The sequence below is a fragment of the Gasterosteus aculeatus genome, chromosome 9, assembly GCF_964276395.1.
Source record: "Gasterosteus aculeatus chromosome 9, fGasAcu3.hap1.1, whole genome shotgun sequence".
NCBI lineage: Eukaryota > Metazoa > Chordata > Actinopteri > Perciformes > Gasterosteidae > Gasterosteus > Gasterosteus aculeatus.
The window spans coordinates 5588742-5602531 of NC_135696.1; the positions used below are offsets into that span (position 1 = coordinate 5588742).

General features: G+C 44.9%; 1 protein-coding gene across 1 annotated transcript in view; it reads right to left on the minus strand.

Annotated features, from left to right (window-relative positions):
- usp43a (ubiquitin specific peptidase 43a) overlaps positions 1-13790 on the minus strand; it is a 76796-nt gene that overhangs the window by 47699 nt on the left and 15307 nt on the right. Inside the window, exon 3 of the mRNA XM_040187101.2 lies at positions 5299-5402. Within this exon, the coding sequence (XP_040043035.2) occupies positions 5299-5402 (104 nt within the window). The remainder of the gene's footprint in view (positions 1-5298; positions 5403-13790) is intronic.

The window sequence follows — 13790 nt, forward strand, 5'->3', positions numbered from 1 at the left end:
TCTCTCTCTCTCTCAGACTTGCACCCCCCCCCCCCCCCCCCCACACACACACACACACACACACACAGTGCATCTACATGAGTTGGAACCAATTCTACAAACGAGCGACTCCATGGTTTCTCGTTGCTACAGCCAAACAGCGCTGTGTGCAATGTGTGTGTGTGTGGTGTGTGCATGCAGTGAGGCATATATATATATATATATATATATATATATATATATACACACACACACACACACAGGACTGGGTTTCATGGCTGATTTTAAGGCAGGTTTCCACAGTGGAGAAGTATTGGTGTGTTTTAATGAGCCGAGAAACTGGAGGACTGAACTTCAACATACACAGTTGGTGGTAGACAGGAAAAGTTTGTGTATATAGACTCTAATATAGTCAGTTCCACAAAATAATATGAATCAGACAATTCATATTCACCCGGTAACACACACATACACGGCACTGGAGAAGTTTCCTTTAATCGACTGCTTCGCTTGTAAAAAAAAACCAAGTCTGATTTGGTACATGAAAGTTTATGTTTTTTGAGTCTTTTTCAATAGAGCGAGATATTAATTTAGTTAATTGGGAAATTATTGATCGAGTATGCTTTAGAATGAATTGAATTCTGATTGACAGGTCGCTACCACATTGTTGTCCGTGTGTCTTGTGTGACTTTTTTTATTTCAAAATGTTTTTGTCCTGAATTCTCATATCCGGGGTTTGGTTGTACTGAGCTCACTTCTGTTGGCAAAAACATCTTTCTGGGTGAGGTTCAGAAGTCATCTTAGGCTTGGAGGACTTTCAGTTTACTACAGTAAACTACTATCGACTACAAAAGTGGGAAATGACTGGTCTTTACAAAAGGGATCAAAGAACCACTCCCGTGTTGTACTGCTCGCCACTCACCGCCTGCCGTCTACTTCAAAGCCCGGTGCAGCGCGGCGCCGCTGGAGAGCGGTGACGTGCGTGCGGCGCTGCTGGTTGTGGTGAAAGCATCAAAATCAGAAGTAAGTGAGGTGAGAGTCGTCCATCATTTCCCACAGCCGCTCGGCGGGTGCGGCGGCCGGACGGGGGGGGTCGAGGCGAGCGCATCCCGACCCGGGTGGAAGAAGCGGAGGCCCGGAGCGTCTTTTGAAGATGAGAGAAAGTTTGCCCTCTGCTATGAAGCGTTGAGGCTTCAAAGGCGAGTGAGAGAACGTGATTGGCAGACGGAACAACGGATGCTGGACAGGTATCACGGTTTGTATATAAAACACATCAACTGTTTACTGCCGTCGGCTCAACCTTTCAGCGACCGAGAGGAACAACGTGCCCTCATGTATCTTTTAGCTCGCTGTGTTTCCATTGCTGCGCAAGCCCACAAATCACAGAAACTCTAGTTTGCGGATGACAACGTCTATTAAAGAAACTGTGTAATAACCCAAAAGCGTTCACATCGAATATGCATCCAAATAAAAGCCACTTTGATGTATGAAGAAATACATTAAAAAAGACTGAGCATCATCAACTCTCTTGTTTGTCAAAACGGAGATAGAGGCCGGGGCTTTCCGCTCGTCTCCCAGGCCATTAAAAATAGATGCCACAAGCCGAAGAGCGACAGACATCGGAGGGGAGGAGGGAAGCTTTTAACAAAGCCCCATTCAAACGCCGCGACTTGAGTGCCGACTCCCACACCGGCAGCCCGAACCCCGAGACAGCCTCGGCCTCTAATCGCAAACATTTATTCAGATCAGACGACTCCACTGGATGTCTCTGAGGAGCATCTCTGTGAGATATAAAAAGAATCAGGAGGGAAGAAGAGAGAGATCAGACAAGTGATGGATGCAGAGAGAGAGAGAAGAGGGGAGGGAAGGCCAGCGAAAGAGATGGAGAGACAGACAGATGGAGACAGATGAGAGCCGGGAAATAAAGAAAACAAGACGCCGTAAAAGTGAAAGGGAGCGATTGCTCTTTTTCTGAAGTCCCCAGAAATGACACAAAGTAAAGACGGCGAGAGCTCATGAAGGTCCCCCGACTCAGCGGACCGAGACCAGCGCGGCCTGAGACGGGCTAACGCGAGGAGAATACAAATGCATAAAAGGTATATTTACACTGAAGACGGTCTGATGAAACCCAGAGTGGGGAAAACAAATTCAAAACCGTTATTTATTAAACGCGAGTGAGTCACCGGGGACGAGGCTGCCGCAGAGTTTGGAACGTAATCAGAACTCGGCAGTTTCAATTAGAGCGCAACGCGTGTTCTTGATGTGTTTCGTAGCCGGCGCCTTATTAAGGTGTTGGACTGAGAAAGTAATCTAAGTAATGAATTTCTTTTCCATTTTTAAAGCGAATGGAGGCCGTTAGAGATGGAGGAGCAATTTTTGGGAGGAAATGAAAAACGGGGAGGGATCTTGTTGGGCGCTTCATATATACATTCAGTTATGGAGTTTGCTTAATATTACCATTAATAAATACCACTGTTCTACGATGGAAACGTACGTGAGAGTGTTTTGTCTGCTGTCCCCAAGCAGGGTATTATATGAAAGAACGTCTATGTTTTAACAGGGTTCTTGCACCATTTCGAAAGTAAAATTTAATGCTTTTTAAGACCTTTTTAAGACTTCAAAAAATATAATTTAAGACCCCAAAATGTCACAATTTCTTTGGAATACACAATTTACAATGGAAATCAAAACTTTTTTAACACACACTTGACTGAGAGGTTGTAACGTCGTTAGGTCGTGCTGCAAACAGTGCAGGGATTAACCTGGCCCCGCTATGGCTAGCTGCTGCATCGTATCGCTGGTGCTTTCCTCCTTTCATGTGCGACTCGACGGCTTTGAGCCCCATGGTCCCTAATGAAAAGGTCTTTTTGCATAGTTTAAACATTGCCCCATTGTTGTTTTCAACCGGCGCCAACCACCTCCTAAATGCATCATCTTCCATCCACTTGTCGTTAAATTTGCACTTCCCCATCTTCTTTGCATTTTCAACCTCACATCGACAACCGCGTAATGGCGACACGCAGCCTGACGTCAGCGTCTGTAGCCGACGTACCGTAAACAGCTATTAAATTGCGGAGACTCATTTCGCACAATACTAAATTAATCAACTATTAGATGTTTTACGATGCGCCACTGTGCTTTCGCGTCGTCATTAAGCGCATCGGCAAAAAAATTAATACTTACAGGAACTTAACGTGAAATTTAAGACAATTTAAGCCTTAATTACCCACATTTTAATTGAAGACATTTTAAGACTTTTTAAGGACCCGCGGGAACCCTGTTTAAGACATGTGTTTAAATGTAACAACCTCAGGATGTCAAATTGGTGTCTATAGGTAATTATGATTCATTTGTGAATATTTACAGACAATTTATGAACTATTACCTTTCCTGCAAAAAAATAATCTGCCGATCCATGTGGCGTTTGCAGTGTATGCTTGGTAAAAGTCCTCTCATTTGCTCCAGAGGAAACATTCTACAGGCTCGATAGCTGAGACAAGTTGGTGAAACTAATCATGGTGAAGCTGTTGACTAGGATCAATTCATCCAGCACACTCAATTTCCTTTCAAAACACAGTAAACTGAGATATTTCCTTCCTGTGTAACAAAATAAAATGCTAATGTGCTAATGTTGATGGATTGTTTTAACAGACAGGTAAGCGAACTATAGGGCAACAACTTCCCCCTATTGTTATGGTTGATGCAGTTGTAGATTATTTACGCGAGCAATTTGTCTTTTTGTTCATAAAAAAAAAAAATTAAGAAAACTGCTCAAGGTGGCCTGTAAAAATTGCTTTTTTATATTCAGTTTACTCTCATACTATATTTGACCAAAGAAATATAAAAACACCAACAGGAAATATTTGGCATTTGCTTGTAAAATGAATTGAAATTAATATTCAAATATAAAACTAGCTGTAGGATTAAAGCAGCAAAGCTTAAAGTGCAAACTAATCAATAGATTAGTCTGAATAAGTAATAAAAATGAGACGAAAATCCACAATAACTGAAATAAAATGATATATACAGACATTATATGTCTACAGCTTGTACATATTGCACAGAATATTTTTTTAAACTTGGAGCAGAGCTGTTGTGCAGCCTGACAGCGGCGGGAGGGAAGGACCTGCGGTTCCTCTCCTTCACACACCGGGGGGGAGAGGGGGGGGAGCAGTCGGTGGCTGAAGCAGCCGTACAGAGCAGCCAGGGCGTCCCGCATGCAGTGGGAGGGGTTGTCCATCAGGGATGAAAGCATAGGCATCATCCTCCTGGTTCCCACCACTTGCACCGTATCCAGAGAGACGGGGCACATTATCCTGGCACGCTACGGACAGATGCTACTCGCTAAAAGTCAACCTGAAAGCCTTTCCATCCATATCAGGCATCAGCGACTCGTGCTGCACAGTAGCTGTTTCAGACACCCTGCAGATATCAGCAATTATCACTGAGCTAAAAATCATTTTAAAAGTTCTGTAAGGGCAGAGAATGTTTTCTTCCACTATTCCCACTTTAGAAAGATTTACAATCACAACGTTAAAGCCGGCCATTTACTGCCTGTTTCCATATAGTTATTCTTCTGGAATCAAGTAGAAAGTGAAAGCAAGAGGCGAGGTAAATGTGCGCCGTTGCTGAAAGGTCTCGAGTCAATTCCCTAATGGAGTGGATGTTAAAGCAGGAAACTGTTTGTGACTCAATGGAAGAATCCCGTGAATCCTACACAACGTTCTGACCTGTTTTCTCGGTGCTGAAAACCTTTTCTCATTAATGGTATGCATGGTGTGTTAGTTTAAACACAAACTCATCAGATCAGGTGCCTGAGGGAAAGCTTCAGCAGAACTGATCACAATTCCAGAAATGTCTTGTTTTTCTACAAGCAAAACTTTGCACTGGGGCTGTCCACAACCCGCTTGGCGAGGCTTCAGTGAGGAATGTTGTCATGAATGTCATGTTGCTCATGGCAACAGCACAAAGCCTTCTGTCCCGGCTCCCCTCCGTCAGAAGTACAGTTTACTTCTCCGGGGAAGAGGAGACAACGACGATGCGAGTTTCCTCAAACTGGCGGTCGCTTAGATTCTGCTTTGCTTTTGTGTCACGCCTGTGTGTCGATGCCCTCACTAGTACACCAATCAGAAGTGACCATTGTTTAATAAACTACGGCTTGGAGACTTAAGGAGACGTTGGTCGTTTTTTAAGATCGGATGGAAAACTCAGCAAAGCTACAGAATCCACCTGTGCAGACTTCTTTCATTCCTAAAGGTGAGAGAGACTATATGAAAAGCTAAATGTTTGATCCGTGGGGCTCATGTCTGTGCTGCTCACCTGTACTGAGCCTGAAAGTGTTCCTGGACAAAACTGTGTCGATCCCGAGGCTGCCGCGGGCCGGCTGAACTGGTGCTGGAAGACTCCTCCGAGGAACTGGGTCCCTGCAGACAAAGAGACGGGGGACAGAGAGGAGACAAACGATCGCTTTAGTCGACGCAGGCCGATTCATGAACATCGACTCCACAACGACATTAAATAAGAATAAGAACACGGGTTTCCTGCAAGCCACAATAAATGAATCAAGGCTGCAGAGGAGAAGCCTGTCTTGTGCAAATATATGGTTGTCTGTTTTACAAAACATGGCCAACGAAGGCAAATGGGCACGTTGGCTAAGTCCCCATCAGGGGGGGTCAGATATAGTCATATGTCAGATATAGTGCCGGCATAAGCTTTTCTTGTTCCGGAGAGATAATGAAAACTGAGCAAAGGAGCAGTGGTGCATTATATAGCAGCTTTAACCAGACTTGATTGCAGATATGGAGAGAATGTTTGCTAAAAGAATAAGCCAATCTCTTGGACGAAATACTGTACAAAAATGTCATTAATAAACTAGGAGGGGATCAAACAGAATAAACACAAAAATGTTTTATTTGGAAAAATGACTGGAATCCCCCCCATGATTCGTTTTGGTTAAAAATGACCTTGTGAACAGTTTGCCTGTGAGAGAACCGGGTCGAAGACGTCGTCTCGCATCTCGAGTTGCTAATCGAGGCCTAAACGTCGAGAAATGAACCCCCAGAGTCCTAACCGTCCCCCTCGATTTAGAGATTCCCCGGTTAAAGTTTTTAAGATTGTCTTTGGCTTCACCACCATCATCAGGAATTACACACAAGACCGCAGCGAGGAACAGTATGACGACTACGCAGCTTTGATGAAGGTCCACTGTTGTTCAAACAAAATCCAATCACGGTTTCATTCGCTTTGAACAATGAAATCTTCTCCCGGGACCCTCTTTACTAGAATATATATAATGAAGAAAAAGCACAAAAAAGCAACAACAACAAAAAAATCTCCCATGTGACAGTTTTCCTTCAAACTCCACCCCGGCCTTGTGTCTACTTTTTCATTTACTAAGTAGATCCAGCACAACATGAAAGCTCGTCATTCGCATAATGCAATAGTTAAATCTCCATGTTCTTTTCCCGAGTGAAAACCACAAGACAACCTCTCCAATTAACTGCTGCGGTGTCTGCCGAGGTCACCGAAGAGTCGACGCGGCGGAGAAGAGAACGCTGATCGGCCTCCAAACAGCTGTTGGCGAGCCGTGTTTTCCAAACGCTCACACCCAAAGCCATCTGCTCGCGTGCTAAGTGGAGGAGAGGGGGGGGGGGGGGGGGGGGGTGCATCTTCTTGATGCGTCGAGGTGCAGGGTAGAAGCAGAACGGGGGCCCAAAGAAAGAACAGCGGACGGCTCAGGAGGCCCGCCGCGCCACCTGCAAAGATTGGACGGGGGATTCGCCGCCACCCGGGGACCACGGCGTGCAGCGGGGGCGATTTAAAGTTGACTTCAATTACCACTTTGCGCTGGCGAGAATGGGTTCATTCGGAGAGAGAACGAATGGAGACAATTACCCCCAAAGCGCAACCTGCAGACGCACAGCTCATGAATGTCGCAATGACTGCGTAGTACTTTATTTTTTAATCTCAGGCTATCATGTTTGATTTCGGAGGCGAGTCATGATTTCGCTGATTCAAATTATGCTTCCGTTTGCCTCTGCATGGGTTTGTGTCATCGCAGTGCCGATGTATTAAACATCTTCGCTTGTTTGTGAGTCACAAGACCAGCCGTGACCAACTCTCCTTTTTGTCTTTCTTTCTTTCTGTCTCATCTCCAGAGGACAATGCAGCACGATCCTCAGACCCACGAGAGACGGACTCGGTTACAAGCATCGCCATGGCAACCCCGGCCTTATTACCCTCAATCAGCATATGGGAACAGGAGACATTCTCGTTTCGTTATGAATGAGAGTAAAGTCAACTAGTATTTGTTTTCTAAACTCGTATCCACTGAGCAAAAAATAGATCGCGTTAGAATTTTGAGGAAAAGTTTAAAAAGTACTGTGACAATTTCGCTCATAAAAGCTCAAGGAAAAGAGCATCGCATGTAGCGTGTTCTTAGTGGTTGTGAGGTAATGGGATTTTCCCGAGTATCCCATTCCAATAAAGAGAAACGTCTGAGGCGTCTCACCTTCAGATCCATCACTTCCCGCATAATGTGTTTGAATAGCGTGCCGCCTGCCGCTGAGCCGCACCGCTGTCACCATTCCTTTGCCTTTTCACTCATACACATTTAATTTCGCCGAGGACACAAAGTGCCCAGAAGGAGAGTTGTTGTGTGATGGAGAGGAGCGGGAATATGGGTGGGAGACAAAGAGTGGCTTTGATACTTAATTCTCTATGCATAATTGATCCGAACTGGGGCTTTTCACTGCACCACATGGGGCGGGTCATCAACCTCTGAGGCAGATCTGAGAGCTGATAAGCAGACGGCGACAGTGAGAGAGATACGAGGACGGACGCGGAACATCTAGCAAAGACACTGTGTGCTTTAAAGGAAATAGCCATGTGCGCGGTTAAAACACAACGAGAGAGAGAGACTCACTATGGCTCATTATTTATCACCCGGGGAACAACGAATGCCCCTGCAACGTCGTTCCAGCTCCGCCAAAAATAGATGCGGGGGCCGGCCGCGACGATCACAAGCAAATACTAACATACGGCGGCACTAAGCTGTTCAATTGTCACACTGTGTGTATCCTGGAAAAAAAAAAACAGCCTCCCAACAGATCTGGGCCATATTCAGCTGCTTCCTGTTGCTCGAGGACTGAATTACCGGCAGCATCTCGGTCCCCCGGCGCTGTAATTGATTTCTTAAGGCTTACTTTTACTGTCATAGCTCAGCGTGCTCCAGCTGAAGCCCGTATTTGCTTTTGCTCTGTTAATGACTTCAGTGATAAAACGCTGCTTCTTTCAGAAAAATGTAGCAGAGGAATGAGTAGGCATCTGAGACAACTGGGGAAAAGGGAAGAAATATTCAGGGACTAAAAATAAAAAGCCTTTTTTTTTCTCTTTTCTTACTAGAGCCAGAGATCTACTGTATTCTGCTCATGCTTTTGCATTTAAAGCCTTTTATATCTTGCTTTATTCTTTTACAGCTGATTTCAGCACAAAAAGGCGATTTAATCGGAGGGTACGAGCCAAACCCTGGAGGTCTCGCTGCAATGGATTCTGCAGGACTCAGACAAATTATTTGAGATGTGCATCGTTGGTGACTTTGGCACTTTTAGCCTCTTTCCATTATTACGATTATTACGCCGTTTTCAAGGGTGTAGAAAAAATAGCGTGTCCTCAGATCCTTTTTTCTCCCATTTCCCATTTGCCATAAAACGGAAACGGAATCACATCACCATCAAGAATAACTCTATTATTCTTGACCACTTCCAGTGGTTTCTTTCAACAGTGCAGAAAACTGGTTCTGAACTTGGCGCACAAGTTCAGAACCAGCCGGAGCTCCTGTTTTCCAACGCAGAGGCACAAACTCATGCGTGTTGTGTTTTGCAGCCACTGTGTTGTGAAATTAGATTTGGGTGGTGGTGGCGCTTCAGTCAGCTCCTCTGCGCAGACATCGTGTGATGTCGTGAGGTGATTATTGTTTCACACAACAATATGTCTGTGAAACCTGAGGGCGTTTTTTTCCTCACAAACCAAGCAGCGCCGTGGCGACCAATTACAAACCTGTTCATGTCCTTGTTCCTGGCGATGAGTCAAACTCACTCGGAACACACCTGCTGTCGCGCGCGCATGCGTACGCGTGCGTGGTGATCACTACGTGCACACAACTAAGCTAAAAACTAAGAGGAGATTGTTCCTGTGACTGGGATGGAGATCCTGCAGCAGCTGCATGGCGCCCATCTCTCCCCCACCTGCTGCGTCCGTGTGCTTCAGCTGCCTGTCCGTCTGTCTGTACCTACAGAATGACAATATCCCACAACACGCGGTATTTCGCTGGAGCCACGGCAACGGAACGATGCATAACAGAATCTTTGTATGTTTGTTGTTAGCTACGCTTGTCCTTTCTCCTGTGCATTCACAGCGTGAGCCAAGATTAAGGATCCAGTGTAAGTGGGCAGTGGTGGTGGAAATCCCCCCTCATCCAGCGGGATGGTGGGCGTCGTTACCCGAGCGGGCTTCTTCTATTCCTCACCTCTTGGCCTTGGAGGACTGATTTCTGTGTGATCGGTGAAACATTCTTCCCGTGCAGTCCTCCATAAATCTCAGTGGCCCAGTGTCTTAAACAGAGACCCCCCCCCCCCCCCCGGCCCCCCGTTTCCCTCAAGATGTCCTCACACTGCAATCCCCTACATGAAAACATAAGGCGTTATCAAAAGCCCCCGCTGATCACCCGTGGCGTGCATTCATGTGAGACGATGCCGAGGCGCTCCGCTGCAGAGCTGAGGAATGAGTGGGAGTTTGTTTGAAAGTTTGTGTGTGTGATACTTTCACTGTAACAACGGGAAAGAGTGGGCGAGGGAAATGCTGACGCCCCGACTATAAATCAGGATACAGTCTGTCTTTTCTTTTTTTAACTACAGCAACCAATGAAGCATTGAAACGTGGCCGAAAGACATTTGTAACTCCCTGTTTTCATGGAGCAGAATGAAGGGGAACAATGGTGACACAGGTTCTTTTATTACTTATTGTTGAGTATCAGAATGGTCGTACACAGGAGGTCTTCCTGGCCTTAAAGCATCGCAGTATGTGCTCACACACACACACACACACACACACACACACACACACACACACATTCTATTTGAAATGGGAATCCCTGCAAACTACATTTTTAAATGTATTATTGTGTGTCGTTCCAAAGTAACATTTGTCCCTAGAGTGTGCTGAAGTAGCACATTACACCACCACAATATAGCTGTGTTTGAAAGCGAGAGCATGAGACCAAGTACTAATATGCTAAAAATCTCTTCACCAACAACTGTGATCATAAGAATGCTTCCGATCCATCTACACATTAAAGCTACCGCATCCCTACTCTGTGATGAGGTAAAGTACCTGTTGTGTCCCCATATTGAGCAGGTTGCAGCATCATGTTTCTATAGTTGCACAGAACCGAAGCTGCAGTTTGCGAGATAAACGCTTATTTTATTAAGATGAAAAATAATGACGTCCAACTGAGGAGAGAAGCTGAGCTGGTTATCGTCTCCAACCACATTTCTAATCAACTGAAAGCGCCATAACACGTTCACCTGAGTTGCCAGCAAGTGCTGAGTCATCCCTAGACACGCACTTGAGACGCTCACAAACATTGTAACATATTAACTCGCATGGACCGACGCACTCTTGCTCCCTTTCGGTTTCACTTTTCGTGCATGCAAGCAGGCTCATAAAAGTTCGTATTTTGCTCTGATGAAATGATCTTTGCCTCGTGGTCACGCAGGAAGAGCGATAACGAAGGTGATGAGGCGAAAACTGCCACAGCCGGGTGCGACGGGAATTTGAATATGTGAGGATGAATTTGACACAAAATGACAATGACAAAGCATCGCAATTCCGAAAGTGCCAGTTTCAGCCAGAGCCACCAGACATGTGCTCTCAGGTATGTCCAATGACTGGATGGTCCCGAAAGAGTCAAAGTCTGCACCGCCCGAGGTGCACCTATGGGTACAGCACCCATCGCGTCACATTTGTAATCTCTGTTCCACAGCAGCGTGGTAGTCAAGTTACAGCTGTGGTCAAAAGTTTACAAACACTTGTAAAGAACATCATGTCGTGGAGTTTCCAGTTATTTCTACAAATCAGATTTTTCTCTGATAGAGCGGTTGGAACTTCTTTGTCACAAAAAAAGTTTGGTTCTTTTATGACTTTATTATGGGTTAACAGAAAAAGTGATCTGCTGGGTCAAAAATATATATACAGCAACATGAATTAGAATTTTGGTGATTTAGAAAGTTGTGTCGATGAAATGAGCTTCATGGCCTCTTAACGTTTTGTGAGTGAGTTTGGGTTTTAAAATAGAAACACCAACTAAATTCAGAAAGAAAGTCTCAACTTCAGATATAAAGTCTGGAGCTGCTTCACAGACGATGAATGGGAGACACGCGAATATTATATATCTCTTTGTAGTGTCATCAGCTGTGAGGCCCCCCATGGTGCTCTCAGTACCATCTATATAATCTTTCCTTATGCACAGTTTATGGAGCAGTTCACATTTATCACGCCCCTGTGCCTGTTCATATGGTTAAGATGATTAAAACAGGCAGATGGGAGTTCTAGAGAGGATATCAAGAGGCACAGGGACCGTTTAAACGCAGTTCTCTGGCTGACCACCAGTCTACTGTTGGGCTCATGAAAGCATGGTTTACAGGCTGGGTAGCTAACTAGCCAGCCTTTAAACTGTTATAATGTATCAACCTAATGTCACAGCGCTGGAAAGTACGCTGCTTTGTTGCGATCCGTTTCTGTAAGCAGTGTCTTTATGTATGGTAAGCAGTGTTGGGAGTAACGTGTTACAAAGTAACGCATTACTGTAATTTCACTACTTTTAGCGGTAACGAGCATGTAACAAAGTATTTTTTTTAATAAATGAACGCGGTTACAATTACTGAAATTGAAATGAGTTCGTTACTCGCGTTACTCTGTTTTGTGACGCGAAGCGGAGGGCCGGCAAATAGTGAGTAAATAGCTGCCTGTCAGCACAAAATAAACGTTGTGTGTCACAGAATAGTCGCCGTACGTGCATGTAAACAGCATCGCGTCGCTCATGACGAAAGAGCGCAGCCCCGCGGATGCTGCAGGCGCCGCTCCACGCAAACCACCACGGCTCCACTTTACACGGACTGCAGTGCAGCCGATAAACCGGGCAGAGCTGAATAGATGGATTGCTCGCTATGTTGAAGATGAGATTCATCCTGTCAACTGTGGAGCCTTCAGGCAAATGCCTGAAACAGTTATTTTGTATTAAGTTAAGTATTAAAAAGGACTTTTGTACTATTGCTTGATTTGAAGGCCTGGTGCCCTGTTGATTACAATAAATAGGTCTAAATTTTGTGTTTGACTTTTCAGTACTATTTATATTCATTACATTTAAAAAGCAGACATAAAAGTAACTTAAACGTTACTTTCCAGAGTAACTAATTACTTTTGATACACAGTAACTGGTGAGTAATTCAATTACCTTTAAAAGAAGTAACTAGTAACAGTAACTAAATACTGATTTTCAGTAACTTGCCCAACACTGATGTAAGTATGGAGTTATTGAGGTTGCTTTCATACTGCGTTAGTGAAACCAAAATAAGCCCAACGGTGAGCCGTCGCTTTATCTCTCTCATATCTCTCTTTTTTTAGTTTGGTAACGGCTGAGGAACTAAACTACTAGCAACATTCTTTCTCCGTCTCTGAAACACTTTACTGATATTGTAGCTCATTAGAGCCACAGATCACAGTTCATCATCTCAAATGAACACTTCAAACAAACACATTTGAATAATTGTATAATTGACTGACTGGACTGTTTGTGTCTGCCAGTCTGGTCCCCTTGCAGAGCATGAATGCATTCTGTGTTGGCGAGTTTGGTTGCGTGTGCGTGTGTGTGTGTGTATTTCAGTGCGCTCGGTACTGAAGTAGCACACTGAAGCTGCTGCTATCAGCTTGATGTTTTCGGCCTCCTGCAGGAAGAGACAAAGTCTCCCACCGAGCGTGCGAATTAAACGAGACAATGTTGACATGGCTGCCGGCTGCTTCAGGAGACGTTCCAGATCCGCTTTTGTCTTCCAGAGGAGCCCCTTTCTACCAGAGGGTTTGACTGGCTCTAGAAAATCAGCACAAGCCAGCATGTGTACGAGTTGTTTTACACCTGAGGGCTTGTCAGCGATGTGAGAGGACGGGAGATTGGTTCGCTTCTAATCAAACAGCTCAAAGACTCGGATGTTCTCTCCTCAACGAACGGCGTGAAAAGGCAGCATGGCAGGGGTCGCGTAAGGTCAATGGAGCAAGTGAGAGAGAAAGTGGCCGCACAAAGGACGGATAATTGAGGAGCAAACGATGCCAAAGGCAGAGGAGATAAAAGGAAGATTCAAAAGGCCACGGTGCGACGGGAAGAAATTAGGAAAAAAATGTGCGACCAGCAGTGTTTAATTACTTAACACGAGTAAAAGTCTACAGGCGCGTCAGTCCTCGCACGAGGCTGAGAAACCGCCGACAATAAGGTCTGGCCTTCAGATGTAAAAAGATCAGCGTCCGTCAGCTTCTGCTGTGCGAGTTAATACAGAAATGTGAGTCAGATTTATTATTTAAACATTAATATCGTCAAAACCATCAGATATAGTAAATGAATTATGCCTACGTGGCTACAAATGACAGCTGAGCCACATTAGAACATAAAGTCACAAAACATTCGATCTTCATAAACAATAATTCCCTTTCTGTCCACAGACTACTAATCTATCAAAAGCCGCTTCCTGATTCATTCTCACAAA